We start from the raw sequence: 26,135 nt of genomic DNA on the forward strand, positions 1-26,135 counted from the left end.
ACTAATAAGGAAAGGGACAGGGCTTGGGAGAAGGAATAAGTTTCCTGGCAAGGAGGTGTATATTATCATTGATATCACTTTTAATTATCAGAGTCTGGTGGTAATAATAAAAAGTAGCCCTCCCCTACTGGGCCCCATCCTAGCATATAACCCTGCTCCAAGGCAAAATTTGGCAGATAAGCCGGTATGGTGGTGCATGCCTGCAATCGCAGTACTCTAGGAGACTGAGGCAAGAGGACCAAATGTTTGAGTCAAGCCTGGGCAACTTAGTGATTTAGTAAGACACTGTCTCAAAAAACAAAAAGGGAGGGGGGGATGCTGGAGTTGTACCTCAGTGCAAAGGTCCTGGGTTTGATCCTCAGTACTTCAAAAATAATAGCAGTAATAATATATTTTAAATTGGAAAATGCATATCCCCTCCCCTTTCTTTATGCTTTTGTTGTCATGTTTTCTTCTCATAACCCCTACCATTATGGAACTGTCCAATCCTCCAGAGAGAGTAGGAAGGAATAACCATGCCTTCTCCTTTTGAAAGAACTCACTAATCCTGATTAGGAGGAAACACACAGAATTAACATCTATTTGCCCCATAAGGAACTCTGCCAACATCTCTAAGGGCCAAGTTTTTAGTTTGTAGTTGGTAACATACAATTTATATTAAATAGAATAACTTCCAGCCCAGGTGCCAAAAATGAACCACATGCAAGGAAACTCATGTAGAATAGAGTCTGGCCTTTCCAACATGGAGCTATTAGTAAACAATTCTCCATGGAACATAGTTTTGGCTTCCTTGCATTTCCTTAACAGGCTCGAATCTGCTTTATCCTCTGGGGTTTCAAGATCTCTTGGTCGCCCTAATCCTTTTCTCTTGGCCACAGAAGCCACCAGTATTGAATGAATTTATCCTTTAACCTTCTCTAGAAACACAGAAAGTCATAAAGTCTGTGTAAGGCTTCCTCCTGACAGGACCAGAGGATGCCAGGGGTCCGGGTAGGTCACAGCTTGCTGTAGGTCACGAACACAGGTGCCCTCACCTTGTGCCTTCTCCACCCACCTCCGCCCCCTCCCAGCAGGCTCTATCTTCGGTCTGGATGAGGTTCCTTTCCCATTTGCTTGGTCTCTTCAGCATTGCTTGGGAATTGCTCTGCATCTGTCTTAGGCAGCTCTGGCTCCTGTAATTAAGCACTATAAGCTGAGTGGCTTCTAAACAGAGTTGGATTTCTTACCAATCTGAAGGTTGGAAGTCTAGGATCCAGCATGCTTGGGTGTGGTCAAGGTCCTCTTCAAAGCTGCAGACTGCCAACTTCATGTAATCCCATGTGGCAGAAAGAGCAAGACAAACTCCCTGAGGTCTTTATTGTTTCTTCAGTTTTTATTTTTTAGTAGTACATGTTTTGAAGTACACAATGATTACACTCACATGGGGAGTTGGTACATGTACATAACACATCTTAATTCTTTTTACTTCCTCTTCCTCTCCCTGCATCTTTTGGTCCCCTTCTCATTCAAGAATTCAGGCTTCTGTTGTACAATCAAAGGCCCCTTAGCACCTCCATCCTCCCTGGGCAAGATGGGGAGAGGATACCATTCACCTCCCTTGTGTTTTCTGGGGTGTGGAAAGAACTGAAAGTTTCTCAGCTGTGCTTCTTATGCTTGGTGAACACCAGGGCAGCAGGACAGGAGTCAGGCAGGGAGCAGATGTCTCTGAGTATCTGCTGGGCTGCCCTGCACACGTGGCATTTCCCTGGGGAGCACTCACTGGCATTGATACTGCACCGTGGAGTTCATTGCATCATTACCTTGGGTGCGACTGGCATGTGTTATCCCTGTTGAAGGACGGTTTTTTTGCTTTGTGTCCCATTGGGGTTCATAATATTTCCCCTGCAGCCATGCTCTCTCTAAATGCAATGGTGAAACGATTTTATGCAATTGTATCATGACATGTTGCTCAATGGCTCAAGGTGATCATCTGACACAGGCAGGCAGTGTCTGCGTGTGGCAGTCCAAGAGAGAAAATGTTAACAAAATGTTAAGATTTAACCTCCTGCAGCATTGTGCTACCAGGACATGGAGAAATGAGAGGCACTGAAATCAGTGTTAGAATTCCATTTTCCTCTCCTCTCCCTGCTACACAAACCACATTCATCCAGCACTGTCATGCATTCTCTTTCTGCATTAGAGAAGGAAAATAGAGCCAGGCATGGTGGTGCACTCTTGTAACCCCAGCACTTGGGAGGCTGAGGCAGAAGGATCATGGGTTTGAGGCCAGCCTTGACTATGTAGTGAACCCTTGTCCCCAAACAAACAAACAAACCAAAAAAGAAAGAAAGCAAGAAAATGAAAATGCATCACACCATGGGAAGGTGATTTCTGTCCAGAAAGATCCTAGACCTTGACCATGGCTCAGAGGTGGCCATGGCTGGTTTCAGAGGCCTGGGAGGCAGGGACGACGCTGGTGACACCGTGCATGGTCCTTGCCTGGGAATGGACCGTAGCCGTGCCTATGCATGTGTGTGACACCTCCCTTCTGTGTGTTCTGCAGTCACAGAAGAGTGGCAGAAACGAGGGGGACAGCCCTGGCAGCTCATCGAGCCCGTGGATGGATTCCACCCCAACGAGGTGAGCACGTCACAGAGGCTGCCGCGGGCCAGCATGGCTATTTTTCTAACACATTCGTGTGTTTGCTTTTATCCTATTTTTCTCCAGAGAGGGTTTGAGGCAATGGACCTACATAAAGGACAGAAAATCCAATCAAAATAAAGTGAAAATCACGGGGGAATGTAAAGGAAGTAGAAATGCCACCTGGATCGCTGACTTCCCTTCTACAGTTTGGAGACTGTGCAGAGCAGTTCAGAGAAACCAGATGCCTGTACAACCCGCTCCGGGCTTGCTGGCGGCCAGGCAAAAAGGGGATTTGGTGCCAAAGGGACCTGGTGTCTCAAGAACTTGTGGGGTGGATTTGGCATGGGGGCATTTGCTTGCAGAACTGGGATCAGACCCAGAAAAGCACTCCTCGTGGGTTGCAATGAGATTAGGCCAAGAAGCACAGCTTAATATGAACATTGTCCTCCCAAGGAAGGAGAAATTCTGAAAGCTGTATGATGGCTATTGACAATGACCTGACCAAGAAACTGAACCACCTCTCTAGCCTCCACCCTTCTCCTCACTGAAAAAGACCACAAAAACTTAGATAAAGCAATGGTCTGTTACATCATTTTGCTTTGGCACCCCTTCTATGGGAATTTCAAAGAAAAGCAAGATGTTCCCAGTAGACTAAGGATCACTGCATGGCATTGGCACTGGGAAGGCTTCTGGCCTACTGAGCCACTACACCTGGTCTGGAAGGGCCAAACTAGGCAGGAGTGACAGCCACATGGCCTTTGTGTGGCCAGTCGAGGCCCTGCAATAGTACAGAGCCCATTGAGCCAGTAAAATAGGCTCCTATTACCCGGAGACTTTATCCAAACGACAGGGAAAGGTGCTTGGGGTTTGCAGAATCCTTGATTCTTGCTGCTTCTCTCAAATCTCCTTGGCCAAAATGCGCCCATCTGGTGAGCCGGCACAGTAAATCCAATAAAAGCCACTGATGTTGGCCTCTTAAAACTCAGAGGTCATCCCCATAAGTACATAACAAGGGTTGGAAGTGGTGGGGCCCAAACTATGGCACACATCAAAATTGTTGGGGTGGGGTGGGAGCTAGCCCCGCCTTCAGAGAGTCTACCCATTGGATTGGCAGAGGAGCCCTCAGTGAGGCAGAAGCACTCTGCCAACCCCATCCTATAGGCTTGTCCTTAACTCCAAATGGACAGCGGTCAGCAGGTTAAAAGGAGAAAGGTAACGTGGGTGGGGGTTGGGTGATTCTGCCATAATCCCAGTGAAATGAAAAAGCGGACTTTGGAAAGTCTGCTCTGGGAGGAAAAGAAAGAGAAAAACAACTTGCAAGACTTTTAAGCTAATTATATTTTTTAAAAGTAAAAGAATCTAGGGTCGGGGATTTAGCTCAGTGGTTCCGGCGCCTGCCACGCAAGCACAAAGTCCCAAGTTCGATCCCCGGTACCAAGAAAAAAAAAAAAAGTAAAACAATCTAAAGGACCAGGTAGAGGGGACAGGAAGGCAAGTTCTTGTCACACAGGTTTTATTCAAGTAATCCAACTCCGAGATAGACGGGTCACTGTCCTGACCCTGGGATGCACGATTCCCAACAGTGGCCACAGGCCAAGAAGAGGGAGGCTGGGCACAATCCTCAAGCATCAAGCAGTTCAATAAAAGATCACACTCTATGGCAAGAAGCTGACAGGGTGGACTTGGAAACCCCTCCGCCTTCACTGTGTGGTGAAGTGTTTACATGACACTGAACGAGTTGGTCTTTTACCTGTCGAGGAAGAGGCATGAAAGAGCCCAACGCTGTGACCTGGAAGACCCCAAGTCACTAGGACACCCCTGCCCAGTGTTCTGCAGGACTTGACCTCATCCCACACCTATGTCCAGGAGAGTGAGCAGGGGAGGTGAACCAGGCAGCTCAGAGCCTTCCTATGTTGTGAAGCCACGTGCCCTGTCCCCTGTCCTGGGGACAAATGCCAAGGAGATGTGTGGCTAATGTTTCCAACTGTGTGAGAATTTAGCTTGCCTCCATCTGTTGGAATAGCATGCCTGGAAAGAGATTTACCACCACAGTTACCCAGATCAACACAGCAACCTGTTGAAAATAAAGACTAGAATAAATAAGAATAAGAATAAAAGAATAAGAGTTGAGTCTGGATTGTGGGGTGGACTTGTACCTCTACCATGAGTACTATGTACCTCTTCCAGCACTCACAGAACTGTTTATGAGAAATAGTTAATATCACTGGTACTTAATGCCTCAAAAAGAGCAGGCTATAAAATGATATTCACGGAGGGATCCACTTTGTGTGTGCGTGGTGTGTGCGTGTGTCTAGAAAATCTACTCCCAATGTTAGAAGAGGCAACCTCGATCTAATTACAGATAACTCTAACTCTGTTTGTCTCTCTTTGCTTAATTTTCTGCTTCAGTGTTCCTAGAATGACCAGGTACTGCTTTCACATGTTAAGCTCTGAATAAAGAAGCACAAAAGAATCTGTGTTCAAGAAACACTGGGTGTGAAGGGAGCTATGCCCTCACCCCGTGTGGTGTCCCACAGAAGTAGCAACAAGAGACAGGGCATAGAAGGAGTCCCCAGTAGGTGCCCAGCAAGTATGAGTGGAACAAATTAATGAATAAATGACTGCAGTGGATCACTGGATCCTAAGTTGCTAGTCTAGTGACAACCTTGCCACTGTCATGTTAGACCCAGTATTTTAGCAGTGGCTGCTCATAAATATTTTCATCTCAGTTAGAGTGACAGCCAACTAATTGCTTTCAAAACAGTTAACAGAAGCTCAAGCTCCTTCATTTTCTTTTCCTCTCCTGACCCTCGCCCCTCTCTCCTCATTACCATAGATAGGGAAATAAATGCCCACAGATGCCTTGGGAACTGCGTAATTACTAGGAAGACAGCTTAGGTTTATCGACTTGAATGCAAAGGAACAAGAGATGGTAATTTTCCAAAGACCTGGCGGCAGCCTCCTTTGCTGCAAAATGTCAGGAAAAACAGCTCCAAGACTAGGCCTCTGTCTACAAAGACACCAATGGCTCCATGTGGCAGATGAACCAGCCTTTCCTGGGAAACTCCCCACTGTGACAGGCAGCCTCGGAATTGCTCCCACTCTCAAGTACTGCACAAAGAAGTGTCTGTGTGTATATGGGGGGTGTGTGTGTGTGTGTGTGTGTGTGTGTGTGTGTATGCGGTGTGGGGGGAGTGTTAGACACTGTGTGAATGGGACCCAGATCAGATGCTTGGTTGGATGGAATTTCTGAGCTTCACAAAGCTCAGGAACACATCAAAACATTGTGGATATTTTCATCCAGTGAACCAACCAGTTGTCATTTTTTTCTAACTACTAAAATATGCACCCAATTTAGACCCAGAAAGGACTTCAGATCATTGCCCCCAGCCCATTTGTTGTACAAATGAGAGGAACCAGAGAGTGTGAGAGAGCCACAGAAATCAGACAGCACTGCCGACCAGAATGGGACATTGTGAGCTGCCCAGTGGGGGCAGGGTCCTTGTGCTTTGGAATAAAGCCAGGGACACCTGTCCCCAGCAATGTACCCCCCTCTGAAGCCTTCAGCAATCTCATTTCTCTCATAGTTGGGCATTAAAAACCACTGCTGAGATGTAGCCACTGGGGGCCAGAAGGCTGGGCTGGGCGTTTGCCGAATGGGGGCATTATCTGCAGAGAACAAGCCTCCTCAGCACAGTGTGTCGTGAGGACCAGAGGAGCAGACACCTGAGACTGGGTCCTGCTGACATCATGGATGACACCGCCTCCAGGGACCGCCCCCCCCCAGCAGCTTCTGTCCCACCTCAACCCCCACCTCCTCCTTCAAAGTTCAGCTGAGTACCACTTGTATCTGAGAGGAACTGCTGCCTACACCCAGCAGAATTGGCACCCCTTCCCTGGGGTTTGGTGGCCTCACTGGGCAGATGTGCAAGTTCCTCAAGGGAAGGATTCGTCACATTCTCCCCAAACCCTTCAGCTCCAGCCAGAGGCAGCTGTCCACAGATAATGCAGAAGAGGATTCCTAAGAAAGTGCACATGTTATTTAAGCCCAAGCAACAACTTATTGCAAATTTAGCAACTGAAAATAATTCATATTGATCCTCTTGCCATTTCTATGGGTCAGAGCTTCATTAAATCTCACAAAACCAAACTCGAGGTCATTCATCCAGGCTGTGTCCTCATCCGGAGACTCCGCTGCGGTAGAAATGAGTTCAGACTCACTTGGGTGGTGGACAGATTCATTCCCTTGAGTCTATAGGACGGAGGTCCCAGCTTGTTTCTGGATGTCAGTGGGAAGTTACCCTCAGCACGGTGACATGGGGCTTTCCATCAGCCCAGCAACGAGTCTCCGCTGGTGAAGCCAAGCCCCCATAATGCGGCAGAATCGCTGAAGTGACATCTGTTCCCCACCACCTATATTGGTTAGGACAGAGTGACAGGCGCACCCCCCCTCCATGTCAAGGGAAGGGAATCACAGAGAAATGAGACAGGCAGGGCTCATGGAGATGATGCTCGATTCCAGCTGTTGTGGAAAGCATGGCCTAGCAAGTCTTCACTCTCACTAATCTCCCTTTTCCTCACCCATTGGGCTATCTCTTGCAGGTGGCTTCATTGCTGTTGACAGACATTTTCTGGAAGAAGATGCAGCGCCAGTGGCCCCAGGTCCTGGGAAAGGAGAATCCATTTAATTCCCAGATTGACCAGGTGTTTGGAGACCAGGGGGGGCACTGAGCAGCTCCCCTGGGCAGCACAAACCCGGACAAATGCAGCCCACCCTGGAGGCTGCTGTCAGGGACCACAGGATCCCTTCCTACCACCTTTGCAAAGCACTCCGCTCTTGATTCACAGCACAGCTGAATGGCAATGAGATGCTTTATGCTTCCGGGATCAATTTCCTGCCAGCTGCCCCTGAAATAACCTTTAATAGGAGACTTTGAGGACCATTCCAGGCAAGGGCATATCTGCGCCCTTCAATGGTTAATTGTTATTAAAGGAGCTTCTCAAAACACAGATGCCACCCTTCAAGGCTCAGCCATTTACATGGGGTCCTGGTGTCCCAGACACACTCACACACACACCAGTGAGGGAGGCTTCAGGATGGCCAGGCAAGCTGGGGCTCTGCCTAGAAGGCCTGCCAAGGACTCTCACGAGCCAGGGACATCCCAGGTTCCGTGCATCCACTTTCAAAACAGAACACAAAACTGTAAATGCAAAATTAGGTACAAACTGGAATAGTTATTTACAAGGAGAAAAGAATGCATAGCTAATTGAAAACCTTTAAAGTCAGTGAGTACCATAAGCCTGCAAAGTCCATAGAAATGACCGTTTTTTTCTTTAAAAGTTTTTCGTATATTCTTTACCTGCATAATCTGATTGCTTCTTCCTTGCAACAATGATTTTGTGATATCATTGCCTGTAGAAAGAATTAAAAAATAAAATTTGTTGCTTCTTATTGATAGTTGAAAAGCCTTTCTTTCAGCTACACAAATCATGACTCGTGAAGTTGTGTAAATTTTTAGGATTGTTGTCATCATGGGTAGACCTCTATCAAATATCCTTTGGCTGTTGTTTTGATTTGGTTTTTGTTTTTATTTTTTGAGAGAGAGCTTCAGTATGTATCCCAGGCTGGCCTCAAACTCGATCCTCCTGCCTCAGCCTCCCAAGTGCTGATATTACAGGTATAGCCCAATATGCCCGGCTTCAAATTTCCTTTGGAAGCCAGCTATTAAAGACCCACTGTGTTTTGTAGTTTAATAGGCCCTCTATATCACCAGTCCATACCTGTGAATTCAAACAGCTGCAGTTCAAAAATATTTGAAAAAAAAACCTCACCCATACTGAACATGTACAGCCTGGGCCAGGGATTTAGCTCAGTGGTTCCGCCACCTGTCTCGCAAGCTCAAGGTTCCTAGTTCAATTCCCAGGACCAAAAAAAAAAAAAAACAGAGAGAAAGAATAGTCTTTCATACAGCTATATCTGTCATTATTTCTGAAACAATGCGGTACAACCACTATTTGCATGGCATTTACATTGCATAAGAATATTTTGGGTCTCCAAAGGGTGCGTGTGTTAAAGGCTTAGTCTTCTGCTTCATGTTATTGGGAGGAGGTGAGAACTGTGTGGGGCCTGGTAGGAAGGCTGAGGTTGCTGGCTGTGCCTTCGGTGGGAATTGTGGGTCCCCTGCCTATTCCTCCTCTCTTTTGCACTCGGCCATGAAATGAATGGCCCTCCTCCACCACATGCACCTGCCAGGACCAGAGCAATGGGGCCAGTTGCTCATGGATTAGAACCTCCAAAATAAACCCTTCTGCTCTTTGAGTTGATTCTCTTGGATACTTTCTGTAGTAATGGAAAACTGACCAACATGATAAATAATGTAGAGATGACTTAAAGTATACAGCAGGGGGGCCGGGGATTTAGCTCAGTGGTTCCACCTCCTGCCTCGGAAGCGCCAGGTCCCTAGCTCGATCCCCAGTACCAAAAAAATAAATAAATAATAAAAAGTAGATAGCAGGATGTTGGTTAAATGCAAATACAGCACCATTTCATACAAGGGACTTGAGCATCTTATTCTGGAACCATTTCTATACATACCAAGGAACTACTGTACTGGTGCAGGTTTCTGTCTGTATAAGCACAAGAATTCTGTTAAACACCATCCTTATCTGTGTGCCTCCCTCCTTACCTGCTTCTGAAGGTGGCTACAGGTTCAGCAGTCACTCTGTGTAGGACCAGGCTCCTCCATTAGCAGTCAGTTTGGGGATCACTCTGTGTACCTCTCAGGAGCCCTACAGGATCAGCCCTCTCTGCTCACTTCCTCCCCTCATCTCAGTGCCCTGAGTCCTGAATCCTGCTTCCCAGAATTTCTTTCCAAATAAACCACTACACCCAAATCTGCCTCAATGTTAAAGTCCAATGTGGATATGAATGTGCAATTGTTCCTCTGGATCTGCAGGGATTTGGTTCTAGGACAAACTGTGGATACCACAATCCTCAGATGCTCCAAGTCCCTTGTACAAAATGGTGTCATCTTGGCAAACAACCTGTGCACTTCCTCCATTATTTTGAATCATGTCTGGATGACTTATAATACCCAACACAATATAAATGCTATATAAGTAGTTCATACCATATTATTTAGGGAACAATGACAAGAAAAATGTCTGAGTGTGTTCAGTACTGAAATAAGCATCACAGACCTAACTGCCTAGTAGACTGAATCTGCAGGGATGAAATTCTTGGGTACCATGGGCCAACTCTTACACAGGTTCCCGGGCCTGACCAGCTCCTTTCGTCATGTAGGTGTCATCTGTGTCCCTCCCACTTCTAAGAAAACCTGTTGAAATTCTCTTAGGGCTTCACTACCCACTCCCCCACCCCCGCCTTGGGGAATCATTTAACCTTGTAGTAATCAGCTCTCTGCACTATAACAAAATGCCTGTGATCATTAACTTATAAAGAGAAAAGGCCTATTTAGGCCCTGATTTTGGAAGTTTTAGCCCATGACTGGTTGCTCCCATCTTTGCTGTGGGCCTGTGGTGAACACATAACAGCAGGAAAACATGGCAGAGAAAACCACTTACCTCATGGCCAAGAAGCAAAAGCATGAAAAGAGAAGGGACCTCAGGAGCATGTTAGCAATGACCCAAAGACCTCCCTCTAGGGCCAGGTACAGTGGTGCATGCCTGTAACCCAGCTACTGTACTTCTGAAGCTGAGCCAGGAGGATCATGAGTTTGAGGCCAACCTGCCCAGCTTTATGAGACTCTGTCTCAAAAAATAAAAGGGATGTAGCTCAGTGGTGAGCACTTGCTAGCATGTGTGAGTTCCTGGGCTCTATCCCAGCGCACCCCCTCCAAAAAAACCCTCACTAAGTCCTGCCTCTCAAAGCTCCCATCATCTTCCAAGAATACCACCCTGGGCACCAAGCCTTAAATGCATAGGCTTGGGGGGGGGGCACATTTAACATCCAGACCTAGGAAACGGGTACCTATGGACCAGGCACATCTAGGTCTGTTCTCAATTTCTCCACTCCAGGCCTGCCCAGATGGGTTCCTTCTGTGAGATTTGACCAAGTCCTCCTCCATGTGCTGGGAACCATCTGCAGATACATGTGTTCCCGGGGCTTCCTGTCACTTCTGGGCATCAGGAATCCACAGGCTCTCTGTGAGGGACAACTCCTACCCTGTACTTCTGTGCCAGTGTCCCCTGAGCTGTGGTCTTAAGCCTTGAGTTTTTCTGAGTCATGGTGAATGAGTGCTGCTCCACGATAGACACCTGCAGGGCCTTCCTGGGTGGCAGCCACACATCTCCCCACTATTTCTCCATTCCTGGATTAGAGAGCTCTGGTGAGAAGTCCAGAACTGGAAGTGAAACTCCAGAGGCAGGAACCTGGGTGGGCATTTTCAGTCCTGGGACATAGCCTCTACAGCAATACCTAGCCTGCCATGGGGAGGGGGGAGGGGGGAGCAAGGAAGGGAAGGGGGAAGGAAGGAAGGGAGGGAGGGAGGGAAGGAGGGAATGAGGAAAAGTTAATTGTCCTTTCCAGCTCATACTTTATTATTTTTTGCCATTTAAAAACAAAAAAGGAGACTGAAGCAGGAGGATCACTAGTTGGAGACCAGCCTGGGCTTCATGCCAACTTTTAAGGCCAGCCAGACTACAAAGTGAGACTCTGTCTCAGGAAAGCAACAAACAAACCAAAGCAAATAATTAGCCTCTTTTTTGACACATTTTAATTAGACCCGTTGAATTACCATTCCTTGAGGTAAGAAGAATAAGAAAACTTAGGGGCTGAGGGCTGCTTTCCTCTCTGGGTACCCCTAGGGGGAGACTTCAGGCTCCCATGTGATCTTCATCTAAACGCCCCAGGACTCTGCTATAGTTTGCTTTTCCTGTTATCAGAGGAAAGACCTGTCCTGACCTTCACTGTTGAGCTGGAGCTCAGCTTTTTGGCTGTGCATGATCATCTAGGACCTCTGTTTCCACTCACCTGGGCCAGTTGTCACCTGGTGAAGGGCCTTTTGGGCTCAGGAGGCCCTGGTGGAAAAAAAAATTTCAAGACCCCCAGCAAAAGCAGCTCATTCAAAGTCTCTCCGCAGGACTGGTACAGGTGCATAGGCAGCAGGACGTTCGTCCGCCGGAAATCTGCACTGGCCTCCCCATCCCACCCTCTCTCTGATTCAATCCTGCTTGGAGAAGTGGGGACCCATAGAGCTAAGAGTGCTTACAAATGGGATTGGGGAAAAAATTAGCACGTCCTCTCAACTTGAATGCAGGCAACAAAACACATCTGAGTTAGGGTTTTGTCGTGAATAGTTTCCCATTGTATTGCACTTGTTCCAGAGACAGCCACTTTGAAAATTGTATTTATCTATTTTATTTATTTATTTGTTTATTTATTTATTTATTTTTGGTACTGGGGATTATACCTAGGGCTTCTGCGCTGAGATAGAGCTTTGGTACTTCTTTTAGTTTTTATTTTGAGACAGGGTCTCACTAAGTTGCTAAGGAGCCCAGGGTGGGCTCAAACTTTCGATCCTCCTGCCTCAGCCCCATAAAGTCCTGCATTACAGACGTGTGCCACTGCACTGAGCTAAGATGGATATCCGTAGTGGACATGTTTGATACAGTCATCCTGAACCCTAGATAAGCAAACACACAGCTCCTGGGTCAGGTTGTGATGTCAGATGCATCCCAACGTTTTGCAACCAGTCCGTGCACAATTTTGTTTCATGTGAGGCACCGTGCTTAAGATGTAAAATTCATCAACACAGAGCTCACAACCAACAACGCTGTAACTCATACTTTAGTGAAGCTTCTCCAACATGTCTTTTCTCTTTAAGGCACAGAACAGCCCTGATGAAGGACACTAGACAGCATTTCAGCACTATGCTTGGGAACATTGTAAACAATGTCATCACCCAAACAAAACATGAACTTATGGCCTGACAATGACTCATTGAAGTGAGGAGCTGAAACAAGATGGCGGAGCAGGGCTTTGGCCATTCTCAACCAGGAACCGGCAGGTGGAGAGCTCAACACCTGCACTGTTCAGTGTGACCATAATGGCACAAGCACCACCAGTATTAACTTCGAGGTTATGAAACAGTGTTAGCAAGCATACAAAGTCACAAGTAATGACGATCTATTGTATCTTGAAATACAATTTATGCTCATTTATGGTCATTACACAGTTATTAGAGCCTCTATTGGATCTTATAATTTAATATATCCCCCCCCCAAAAAAGCTCGTGTCTGGGCATGTGGTGCACACCTGGAATCCCAGCTGCTTGAGAGGCTGAGGCAGAAAGATTGCAAGTTCAAACCCAGCCTGAACAACTTAGTGACTTAAGAAGACCCTGCCACAAAATTAAAAATTAAAGAAAAGGCTGGGGATATAGCTCAGTATGAAGGCCCTGTATTCAATCCACAGTCCTGCAATAAAGGAAAAAGGGGCTAGGGGTGAAATGTCACTTGGGGGCAGAGTGCCCCTGGGTTAAACCGCTGGGACTGGAAAAAAAATAGACATAGAGTACGTAGGCCCATGTCTAACTATCTCAAAACATGTTTAATATTTTTATATTTGATTTGAATAGTGTTGATTTTCTTTGTGACCCTGTATTTTTTTCACATTCAAAATGTTAGGCTAGGGCCGAGGATTTAGCTCAACGGTTTCACCACCTGCTGCACAAGCGCAAGGACCTGAGTTTGATCCCCGATACCAAAAAAATAAATAAATTAAAATAAAATGTTAGGCTAAGAAGGGTCCCTAGGCCTCTCTAGAAGCCAAGGGGGTGCGTGACAGAGAAGCCCACATGCCCTGGGGGACGAGATTTGGAGCAGGTAAACCCCACAATCTGAGTGTGAACTACTGTTTCCTGGAAGGGACGGGAAGGGGAGCTGCGATGGAGAGGCAGGCTCAGCTCTGCCTTTTCCCAGCATCCTGCCCCATGATTTCTCTGGGCCTTGCCCTCCTGACACCCAGTGGCCACACATCCTAGGGAGGCCCAGGATGCTGCTAAGGAGTGAGTCTGTCTCAGTGTTCACTGGCCATGTCAGGAGCAGGGTTTCCAGGGCATCTTAAGACAAGAGTCCCACTTCTCATCTCTGGTGCAAAGCACAAAGCCTTTAGGACCCACAGCTGTCCTGGTCTGAACTTGACCAAGGCAGCCTCTCTCCCAAGTCCCCAGATACTGGGTACGCCTTCACCGTGCTCTGGGGTTTCCTGATGAACAGATGCAACAATCTACTATTCACATGTCAGCTCCTCGTTAAATCTGAGTACAGAATCCGTGTTTGCCCAGTGGGATGAACTCCCTTAATCTGATTTGGCAGAGGTTCCAGCATAAATATTCATGGAAGCTTGGGCTCTTTTAATCTGGTCCTTTGCATGGAGTGAAAGCGGGTGGGGAGAGGTTGCTTTTAAAGCCTGTTTTCTGGGTCACTTCTTTAAACCACAGTATCAAAAAATAATGGCCTCATGACTGTGAATCTGTCATTAAAGGGGATTAATTTTCCAAAGCTCTTGGATGGATGGAAATGAGAGGAGAGATAAAGAGCCTACATAGAGGTTGCTAAGCATTTCTTGGGGCATTGCGCTGTTGGCTGGGTTCTTTGTTTTTAATTAATTATATCAACCATTTATAGGACCCAGGGCCTGAAAATGTGACTCTGGGTTGACAGAGCTCTGTTCAATTAGCCTATGGCTGAGAGGACACACCAAGGACTTCCATGATCTGTCCAGCCCCATGCCACTGCAGACACTGGGGCAATGTGCATGCTTTACCCAGCTCAGGATGGCCCCAGAGTTAATATTTTCCCAGTGATTCCCATATTATAGCTTGGCAAATACAAGCCAAAGCCAAGACATGGAGAGACCTGGTCAGGGATCCACAGGGCTTTGATGAATAAATGAGACTTCAGGCTTGTCTGAGATTCATGGAAAGAATAAAACTCTGTCCTACAGACTTCTGGAGCTGGGGCACACCCCAAAACATGATCAGTGGGAAACTCAAGATGCCACCAGATTTAGAAGGCTTAAGTTCCTGGGATCTCCATTACATCCTTTGTAAATGGGAGCAAGATTCCCTGTCCTCCAGCACTGCTGCAAGCATTAACAAGAGCAGATGCTGGCAAAGGGCTAAAAAATAAGAACAGGGTGTGTGTCACCTCCCTTAATGCCCATGGCCATACACAATCAGTCTGCATGGTCCTCCTCTTGGATGACAGGAAAATGGAGCTAAGTATAATGAGGTCACTTGACTAAGACCGAATATCTCCTAAATGATGAATCAGAAGCTTTGAAGCCAGGCTGGCTGGCTCCAGGCCTCAGGTCCTGACTGTTAAGTCCATTCCAGCTCCTTGAAGATGGCAAGGTTCTTTTGTTGCTACAACTACTCTGAGAATGAAGTCAATTCTCAGAAATCAGACACCACCAGCATTCCAGGAAATGTCAACATCAATCTAAAGGCACACCCACCTATCATGAAGGGACTCAGAAGAACTCTGCAGAGGGCTTTAATGATATCAGTGTGGAATTTAGTCTCCTTGGAAAGAAAAAGAAAAGACTACAGGTCAACAAATGGCAGAGAAGAACCAGCTCCCATTCTCACAGACTGTAGCCAAGAAGAGAAAGAGGAGGTTCTACGTGTGTACCTCCTGGCACAGTCATTATTGCAGATGGGTGGGACCCTTGTTGAAATTTGAAATTTCTTGGGTACAGAATTCTCCAGCAGCATTCAGCCAGGTATTGCTTGTTTAGTATCTTAAGTCCAGAAGGATAAGTTAATCCTTGAAGGAAATGACACTGAACTTGTTTCACATTCTGCTGCTTTAATTCAGCAAAAAAAATTTTTTAAACGGATATGGGAAAGTTTGGGGTGGTAGCTATGTGTCTGAGAGAGGATTTGTGCTTAGACTGAGGTGTAAGACCAAAGAGCTCATTTCTCCTCCTCTCCCTCAGCTCCCCTATACCCCAGGTGCTCCTGGGAAGAGATACACTTTTATTTCACTGTGCAAAATAGATTGTTTTTTCTTCTTTCTGCTTTGCTTCTCTGAGGTCTATCTTCACACATTACATGATTTGCTAGGGGAGTTTGCAAAAATAAAAAAGATCTACTCTGGAGACATCTACTCCCTCAGGAGACAGAAGTGGCTGTGTCAACTATGGTGTTTCAAGTGATGATGATGATGATGATGATGATGATGATGATGATGATGATGACAATGATGACAATGATGAAATAATTCTTCTTTAGCTTCATGCATCTCCAAACTGTTTTAGACTCTTCAGAGATTCAGAACCCAGAAATCATTTTTCAATTTTTAAAAATTTTATTAGTATGTTTGTAGTACATAATGACTGCATTCATTGTGTGGAGTTGGTACACGCACATTGTCACAGGGTGTGACCATGGCAGAGCAGAGGATGAAAAATCACTCAGGGTTTAAATTCAGCTTAAACTCCAAGAGACCCAGAGGGACTGCTTCATTGAGACTCATCGGCATGAGAATGTCTAAGGAAAACAGCACTGATCTGAGAAACCCCCACCCTTTTATGACACATCTTAACTCTTTTTACTTCTGCTTCTTCCCCCTTCCCTCCATCTCTTGGTCCTCTTCCCATTTGCAAGAGATCTATCCTCCTGTTTCCTATTGTCTATCTTTTACTTTGCCCCTTAATTTATTTATACTTTGGTTTTCTCATGAAAACCATGAGAAACAAGAGAACAAATGTGCATAAGAAAAACATTTGTGTAGGAGTTTTGGTCAGAGGAAAGGAAAAGAACAGGATGGCCTGGTAAGCAAGCTTATCAAGGCATTAGGAACACAATGCCTGAAGCAAACATCTCTAAGAGTAACTTTGTTTCTATTTTGGTTGGCTGATTATCTTTTATTTGCTCTTTAATTTATTTATACTTTGGTATTCTCATATAAGAGAAGCCATGCAATATTTAAGCTTGTGCCTCTGATTTATTTTACTTTACATTATGATCTCAAGGAGCATCTATTTTCTTACAAATGACTCCAATTTATCCTTCTTTATGGCAGGGTAGTAGTACTCTACTGTGTATAAATTTTTTTTTTTTTGAGACAGAATCTCATTCTGTAGTTCATGCTGGCCTTGAACTCACTATGTAGCCCAGGCTGTCTTTGAATTCACAACAATCCTCCTGCCTCAGTGTCTTGAGTGCTAGAATTGTAAATGTGCACCACCATGCCTGGCTAAATGCCCCATTTTCTTTACCTATTTATCTGTCAATGGATATATGGACTACTTCATGATTTCCTTCTTATGAGTTGTGCTGCTATAAACATGCATATACATATATCAATGTGATATGATGTCTTTAACTTTCTCAGAAGGATACCTAGAAGGGGAATAGCTGAGTTGAAAGGAATTTCTATTTTTAGTTTTTTAAGGAATTACCATACAGAAACCTTTTAAGAATCAACAAATTTCCTTCTTAAAAGTGTTTGGAAGGCAAAAAAAAAAAAAAAAAAAAAAAAAAGCTACCATAAATGGAGTTAAAAGACAAATGGCAAAAGGATGGAAAATGAAAATTATCTCATAGGCAGAGAGTTAATCTCCCCATGATAGAAAGAGTTCTTGAAAATCAAGGACAAGACTTGAAAATAAATTTTTTAATTGGCAGAGAGCACAAATCAGCTAAGTTCACAGAAAATACAATCAAATACTCCTTACATATAAAAAATAACAGATGTTTTCAACTTCACTTATAATTACATAAATGTAATTTAAAACTATACTAGAATTGTTTTCTGATCAAGCATGTAAGGAGTTTGAAAGTCATCACTTCATCCTAACAATAAGTAAAAAGCTGAACAGACTGAAAATCAACTACTCTTTTTAGATCTTTCACAAAATTGAGACCAAAAGAAAAACCACAAATTAGAAGCAGACAGGAACATACAGAGAAACTCAACTTACTGACATAGAAACCCATTAGCAGAAACATAGAGAAAAAGGACTGGGTATATCATGTATGACAACCAGGCATATTAAGTCAGAGAAACACAGTTGGAGAAGATAGAGCAACCCTCCACCCATTGTTGGATAAGATAAAGATATCAGAATCATCACACTGGTAATTCAAAATAACTATGATTAGTGTGCTAAAGGCTTGGATAGAAAAAGTAGACAGATGATTAATGCAAGCAGAGAAAGAAGAATTATAAAAAATAATCAAAAGGACACATAACAATGAAAACATGTAATAAAAAGAAAGAATGCCTTTGATGGGGCTCAATAAACTAGACAGCCCTGAGGAAAGGATGTTGGGGCTTGAGGATAGATAATTAGAAACTTCCAAAACTGAAAAACAGAAAGAAAAAAAGAAAAATTTGGAACAGAGAATCCAAGAATCATAGGATAACTACAAAAAGTGTAACATATGTATTAATGGTGATTCAAGAAGGAGAAGAAAGAGAACAGAATTGAAGAAATACCTAAAGCAATGATGACTGAAAATTTCTATGAAAGCTAACAACTGAAAAAGTTCCAGAAGAAAACACCTTCACTATTTGGGAATGGATAGAGTTTCCCAGATAAGATAAGAACAATAACCAAACATGAAAGGATTGATAAATTAGACTTCAGAAAGAATTGACATTCTACTAAATTGAAAAAATTTATAAACTTCTGCTCAGCCAAAAATACTACACACTGGGAGAAAATATTCACAAAATATAAATCTGACAGTTATTTCAAAATATTTAAAGAACTTTTATAACTCAATAATACAAAGATAACCCAATTTTTTAATGAGCAAGATTTGAACATACACATCACCCAAGAAATGATATATAAATGACAAGTAAACACATAAAAAGTGCTCACATTATTAGCTATCAGGTAAATAAATGCAAATTAAATCATAATGAGATACTACTAGTCACCCACTGAAATGGCTAAAAATGAAAAGACTGACAGCAACAAGATGTAGAGCAAAATACTGACAAAGGTGTAGAGCAACTGAAGCCCTCACTTGTAAGCACTTTGGTAGAAGGTGGAGATCAAAGCCATCCTCCAGGCTCCTATAAGCACTTTTCAAAAGTTTCCTATAAAACTAATTATAACTCTTCCCTATGACCCAGCAAGTTCACACCTAAGTATTGACCAGCATGTGTCTACATAAAGATTTGTACAAGAACATGCACAGCAACTTTAGCCATAAAAGCTAAAACCTGGAAATGGATCAGATGCCCATCAAATGGAGAACAGATGAGCAAGTGAAATACTACTCAGCAGTATGAAAGGAACTACACACAATATAAATGAGTCTCAACATTATGATGAGTAAACATATATTTGAGAACAGGCAAAATAGATCTGTGTTGAACATCAGAAAAGTGTTTGTGGGGAACAGGGGTGGAGAGGAAATGAAAGAACTTTCTGGAGTAGTAGAACCATCTAGAAGGATTTGAGCTACATGGAGGCACGCATTCCTCAGAACCCAAGGGACAGAACACTTATCATTTGTGTATTTTATTGCATATAAATATTATCAGCAGATGGGAAGCTGTATGTGTGAATGTAAGAATGTCTGCCATTCACCTTCATAAAAAATTAATGAATGGGGATATTTTGATTTGGCTTGGGTTTTTGCTTGTTTGTTTTTTATTTTTGTTTGGTTTTTGTTTTTGAGATAGGGCTTCACTGTAATCCAGGCTGGCTTTGAAGTCACTGTGGAGCCCAGGCAGCCCAAAGTCCAGATCCTCCTGCTTCACAATACTCTTAAGTGAAATAAACAGGACACACATGTGTAAATACCAAATAGTTTCTCTGGTGTGAGAAACTGAAAGTGTAAATAAGGACTAAAAGGTATAATAAATAATGTGAAATAGGAAGAAAAGGGGCAAAGGGGAAGGGGAAGTGGGAGGGATAGGGGAAAGAAGGGAATGGAATTAATATGAGAAAATGAAAAACTGGAAACAAAGCCTTTGTAAATAGGGAGGGATGGAGGGGTTGAAGGGAGGGCTGGGCAAGGGTGAAAAATAAGAACCAAGATCCTCCTGCCTCAGCTTCCTGAGTGTTGGGATTATTAGCATTCACCACCATCCCCAGCTCAGCAACAGGGGATTTTTTAAGCATCTTAAGAATGACATATTGATGCACTTTGAAACCATAATGTTAAGTGAAATAAATCAGACACACAAGTTAAATACTGTGTGGTTTCTCTTATATGAGAAATCAAAAGTATAAACAAATGAAAGAGCAAAATAAAAGAGGGATATAAGGAAATAGGAAGATAGATCTTCTGCAAATGGGAAAGGGACCACTAGATGAAGGGAGAGAGGGCAGAGGGGAGGAGAGGGGTGCGAAAAATAAATTAAAATATGCCATGTGCATGTTCCAAGTGCTCACAATGTACTATGTACAGCAAACATGTACTGAAAAACTGAAAACAAAACACAAAATATGGAAAAGAATGACATATTGATTGATATATATATATATATTCCTACAAATAAATTGTTTTTTTAAATGTTGAAATTTCATTTACAGAAGGTTGGGCCAGGGATTTAGCTCAGTGGTTCTGCTGCCTGCCTCGCAAGCAGAAGGACCCGAGTTCGATTCCCGGTACCCAAAAAATAACCAAAAAACAAATACAGAAGGTTTGTTGGGAGAGTCCTTTAAAATGTTACCTCGTTGATTGTGACCTGCAATGTTTTAACAGGCATATAAAAAGAGTTTTGTGTCCATGGTTTTGCTAAATTAGTGATTTCATTACAGGAAAGAAACAGAAGAAAAAAGCTTGTGCTTTTTTTCCTAAGCTTTCAATTATAAATAGTACTATAATTTGGCAGATGGAAAGATATAAAGGAAAGAAGGATAATTAGGATGTAAAAATGGAACACGGTTCATGAATTACCTTGAAAGCACAACTTTTGAATACAGCTATTTTAATTCATCCCCATCCTAAGAAAATGTACAAAATGAAGCCAACAGTTCTTCCCAGGCTGGCTGACAAATTTATTAAGCCAAGTGACTCCTGTCTTTCCTCATTCAAAGGAGCAGAATCCCCTTGCAGTTTGCAGAAAAGGGCAGGAGACGTTAATTAGATGGCAGATTACCCTGCAGACAACACCAAGGCTGATTAGCTGTGCAGAGCAAGCGCACAGCAGGCATCTCCAGCCACTGGGACATCTGACATTTGGAGTGCTGACTATGCCCTTCAGCACGGCAGTCCTACTCCTTCCAGCCAGGCCTGGCTGCTGGGCGAATGCACCAGCCAGGGGCTTCCCTCCTTGCATCTGGGTGAAATGGTTCACTGTGCCAACCACAGCCTTTCTTTCTTTTATTTTGTTTTTTAGAGATAGGGTCTCATTATGCAGTCCAGGCTGGCCTTGATTTCATGAAATTTCCCAGGCTGGCCTTCAATTACATCCTCCTGCCTCAGCCTCCTCAGCATAAGGGCTAGGATCACAGGCATGTATCACCACACCAGGCTGGATCATATTCTTTCTCACAGACCACAAAGAAAATAAAGAATAGTGTAGCACATGAGTAAAAAGCCAAATGTTGTCAAGGAAGTCAAAGTGTTCTTAGCATCCTAGAAAAACATTTTTTTTAATGTTACAAGCCATTTAGAATCAGGCCATGGTTTGATTGTTGGCTCTGCTGTGTGACTGTAAGAAAGTAACTTAACCACTCTGACCCTCAGATTTTCCATAGTCTTATATTTTTATATTTAATATAGAATTTCCATGAGGATTAAATGAACTAACACACATAAAACACCCTTTATAGGTCCAAAACACTTATCTATGCTCTCAAAATCCAAAAAGCTCTAACAACCAGATTTATTTCATAAATCATTTGGATTCAAAACCTAGAGGGGAAAAAAGGGAAAGGAAATGAAAAAAGGAATTAAAGTATGTTATGTATGTGTATCAACTTCATGCAAGGAATATAAATATTATGTATTGCAAACATGTATAAAAAAAGAAGGAAGAACAACAAAAAAAAACTGACCCAACCTACGGCCATTTAGTCTTTATTTATCCTATTTAATGTGAATTTAATATTTCCCTGCAGAAAAATTAATGGTTTGATCATAGTTGCCCACTTTCACCATTTGGCATGTCACATAATATGAATCATGTACACCACATCACCTTTATAAATCAAAACATCCTGAAAAGAAAACCATTCTGGATTCTGAAGCATATCTGGCCTCAAGATTTTCAGATAAAGAATTAGCCTATATGACACCCTTATTGCATTACTAACTCATAAATTCCCTATCTCAGGTTCATTGCACACTGGGAATTCCTGTGCCGGGTTTTCATTTATGTTCAGTCTACAGGAATGGACACGCTGGTTTTGAGTGTATTCCGTGAAACCCGTGAGCTTGGGGTCATCTTCCAAAAAACAAACACAGTTTCTGAGCAAAGCATTTTGCCGCTTCCAGAGAGCTCTTGAGTCTCAAGAACACAACGTTTAAGGAGGAAAAGCTACAGCTACGCTCACAGACACCATAGGCCAGATCAGCATTGTCAAGAAAGAGAGAGCAAGGGTGTGACCACGCTGCAGCAGCCCTTCTCAGAGGCATGAGGAAAGCCAGGCAGAGGAAGGAGTGACTTCCGCTGTGGAGCAGTGACTTCCGCTTTTCCTCCAGCAGAGGTGCAGACTGCCCAAGAGAGGAAGCATTCTGATGAGCTAGTGAGAGCAATGGGGTGTGCAGCTCCACAGCAAGTTTAAATATTAAATGCTGAGGCTATAGTGCAGCAGATGGCAAGCAAATCGAAATTTTGAAAGATCTAACTTGTGCAGACCAGTTTTTGAGAGTTGAATAAATTAAATATTAAGTAAGCTAGTTACAGGAGATAAATAGCTCTCCATTCCTTTTAGGCTGCTTAGTTCTTTGGCGTACTTTGTTCTGAAAGATGGTATACACTTGTACACGTTTTTAACTACATCTAAAGCTGAATTCATAATAAAAACTTCAACTTGGTTAAGACCATAAGTAACCAGTCTTTTCAGTATCTCTCAAAAACCACTAGAGAAGGCAGCAAAGCAATTTGGCAAAACCACTAAGGGAGGTATTGGCACCATCTGGTGGTAAAGCCGGAAACTGCAGCCGTATGTAGCACTTAGCTAAGTGACAGATGCTTCACCTGAAAGGCATTGACTGACAAGCCAGTTATTTCCTCAAATGCTAACTTCTAGAATTCTATAACCAGCTCTGGAAATTCATACTACTAAACTGATATTCATGTTAGAAGAGTGAGATATTTATCATTTATATTGTGTTAAAGGAAATAAATAAAAATGTTTTATAAAAAATGATTTTATAAGAATTGATACATGCACTCCCAGCATTCAATATGTTTACTCCTTTCTACCTAAGAACACTTTAAATTTGAATATTTTGGGCCAGGGATTTAGCTCAGTGGTGCCACACCTGCCTTGTAAGCGCAAGGTCCTGAGTTTGATCCCCAGTACCAAAAAAAATGTATTAAGTGAGTAATAAAAACAAGAATTTTTGAGTAATCATTTTTAGCTTTGGGTTAGATAGAGAATAAGGAAGATCTGAAAAGCTGTGGCCATGGTGAAAATAAGCGATGATCACTCAAATGAGAACCAGCAGAGACTACTCGATCAGACCTTGCTCGATGCTGCAGTTCGGGTCCTCAGTGTCTCCCAAAGGCCCATGTGTTACAACCTTGGTCCCCAACATGTGGTGCTGTTAAGGTGGTGGAATCTTTACAGGGTGTGGCCTAGTGAGAGGAGCTTAGGTAATTGGGGACATGGCCTAAGAGGGGTTATTGGATCCCAGCCCTTCCTGTCTTTCTGCTTCCCAGGGGCCATAAGGTGAACAGATCTGCTCTACCATACATCTTGCTGTGATGGACTGTGCCACCATGGTCCAAGTGACCATGAACTGAAATGTCTGAAGCTGTGAGCCAAAACAAGCCTTTCTTCCTTTACATGCATTGTCTCAGGTATATTGTTACAGTGAAGGAAAGCCGACTAACACATGTTATCAAGGGAGTCAGCCACTGTCACCTGCACTTGCCAGACTCCCAAGCAGGCAGAGGAGTGGGAGGCTTTATTGTGCAAAAAAGGAAGGCTCCCGGTTTGCACTGACCAGAGGTTGCTGGCCAGGGAAAGCTGAAGGTGGAACTGCAAGTGGGGCCTCCTGTGTAATTATTGAGGGCAGCACGTCTGGTTTTCTTTGGTTGGTCCTAAATTAGAAAGTGGGACAAAAATTAGGGAAGCTGTCCATTATTAATCTCACTGGCTATTTGGAGCCCACTGTGACAGGGTTATCATTTGGTTTCCTGGATCAGTAGCTAGGCATAGCAGCCTGACTTCCTGCTGGTCTGCCATATACGGTGAGCTGTCTTTCTGAGTCGGTTGCTGTAGAGAACAGCTTGGTTTCCTGGGGTATTGCTGTAGGCATAGGTTAGAATTGTACCTCTTATTCTGTCATATACCTCAGGAAGATCCATTGAATGAAATAAAACACATTTTGGAAATCATTATTTTTATCTTAATAGGTAACACATTAATGTAGTTACAAAATAAAAATTACATACAAAGATTTAAAATCTTGCTCCCACCCCCCAAATGGACACAAGTAATCATTTCTATTCATTTTTTTCCAATCTTTCTTTTTGCAAGTTAAAGCAAATATGAACTCCTACTCTTGTTTTTCTCCTGTTTTTCTGTAGCTTATTACTGTACTCAACAATAATGTCAACTATCTTTCCACAGTAGTTCGCAGAGTACTGCCATTTCTGCTTTTACATCTGCATAATATTCCATTTCAGATATAAGCTCTAAATCAATGCCAGCATGTGTGTTATTTTGTTTCTCTTTAAAGACAAAATATGTTAATGTAGAGTTTGTTTTTCCTAAACTAAAATCTCAGTATTCAGGTTTAATTGCACTTTTGGCACTTTGCAATAAACAAGTAGGTTTTGGGTTGCAGTTTGGCACTTGTTCTCTAAAAGGTTTGCCATCCCTGCTCTAAATCATTTAACCAACCCCTTATTAATGGACCCTTGGGTTGCTTTCAGTTGTTGTTTCAGTACCGCATTGGATAGATTTTACTTTGCAGTAGTATAAATTCATCTATGGAATGAATTTCCAAAAGTGCAATGATTGAGCCAAAGGCCATATAGTTGTTCTTTTGAACAAAGGGTATACAGTTGTTCTAGGCTATAGAAGTTGCATTAATTTGTATGTTTCCCAGCAATGCAGCCATATGCAGCAACCGGAACAGAGTGCAGTGAGGACTCATATACCACTCAATTTAAAAATAAAGCATATGTGAAACTTATAAATCAAGTTAACAACCTGCTATATAAAGTACAGTGGTACTTTGGTTCATGAATGGTTTTGTTTGCAAATAATTTGGTTTCCAAACAGGAACGTTTGGGAAAATTCTGTTTTTGTTTGCAAACTCTGCATCAGGCAACAAATACAACCACAGCCATCTTTCCCAAAATCATAGAACAAATTAAGATCAGGAACCAATATACCACTGTATGTATGTTCTGTTCTAGTGTATGATAAACACACCTGCATAAAGACCCAGAAGTACTGGTTGGAATTTAGAAATCCTGGACTGCTTGGAGTTCTATGTTCAAATGTAGCCGTTAATCCCAGCCCTTTCCCACCACCCTACAGACAGCCACCCCTCTGAGTAAAGGAAGCACAGGTATTATGGTTGACCCTGAAGAAGATGACCCAAGGAAGAGGCTTGCACAGCTCCCAGAGGCAGACACCAGCAGAAACAATCTAGCAGGGAATTCTGCATGTCTGATGTTAGGAGCATGGTCTAGGAAGGGAGATGCAGGCTCAAGATTGGCAGGTTTCCTTGGCCTCATAGACACTGTGCATTGTTGGAGATGGACCAGAGTTAGAAAATGGCTACAATGTGGAGCCCAAGGAAATGATTCTGTTGCCTGGGAAGCCTCTGTATTCAGTCTACATAAAAAAGCAAATCCCCTATAATGTTCTTTTCTCACTTCCTAACAGCTTCCTGGATCAGCATTTTGAAGAATCCTTCAGAAGAGAGGTATCTCACTTCCAAAGCATGTTTGGAGATAGACCTAGAAATACTATAGGTATCCCACAGACAGTGCCCAAATTCAGATTCTTAATGCTCTAAGCAGCAGTCATAATCATTTCTTTATATAAATCCATACCAAAAGGCAAGGTTAATGTCCCAATGTCAAATAGCCTCGTCCCACTGATAAACCAGTTGTCCAGACTTTGTTCCAGGGATGTAATTGTTGTATGTGTTTGCACTGGCCATCAGAAATAGGTCTGGGATCTCATTACTTTTTAAACATAGGTTATAAACTATTTATTTTGTGAGTATAGTGCTGGGGATCAAACTCAGGGCCTCAGGCATGCTAGACAAGTGCTCTGTCACTGAGCTACATCCCCAGCCCTAAACTCTTTATTTAAAAAGTAGGACAAAGACTGGGAAGACAAAGGGAAGGAGGGATGGAGGGGGAAAGTTGTCTCC

The 26,135-nt window shown here is 43.2% G+C and overlaps 2 protein-coding genes across 8 annotated transcripts in view; one reads left to right on the top strand and one right to left on the bottom strand.

Annotated features, from left to right (window-relative positions):
- Aoah (acyloxyacyl hydrolase) overlaps window positions 1-8,074 on the top strand; it is a 215,405-nt gene extending 207,331 nt beyond the window's left edge. For all 7 annotated transcript variants that reach the window (XM_087196417.1, XM_087196415.1, XM_004840290.4 and 4 more), the window contains 2 exons: window positions 2,543-2,619; window positions 7,225-8,074. In XM_087196417.1, the coding sequence (XP_087052543.1) occupies window positions 2,543-2,619; window positions 7,225-7,243 (96 nt within the window). In that variant the 3' untranslated portion in view covers window positions 7,244-8,074. The remainder of the gene's footprint in view (window positions 1-2,542; window positions 2,620-7,224) is intronic.
- The window catches only part of Anln (anillin, actin binding protein), a 122,734-nt gene continuing 104,450 nt past the window's right edge, over window positions 7,852-26,135 (bottom strand). The window contains exon 25 of the mRNA XM_087196412.1: window positions 7,852-8,035. Within this exon, the coding sequence (XP_087052538.1) occupies window positions 8,029-8,035 (7 nt within the window). The 3' untranslated portion in view covers window positions 7,852-8,028. The remainder of the gene's footprint in view (window positions 8,036-26,135) is intronic.

This window comes from Heterocephalus glaber, unplaced genomic scaffold, assembly GCF_053883595.1.
Source record: "Heterocephalus glaber isolate CG9 unplaced genomic scaffold, H.glaber_assembly_v1.0 deba00001610, whole genome shotgun sequence".
NCBI classification, from domain to species: domain Eukaryota; kingdom Metazoa; phylum Chordata; class Mammalia; order Rodentia; family Bathyergidae; genus Heterocephalus; species Heterocephalus glaber.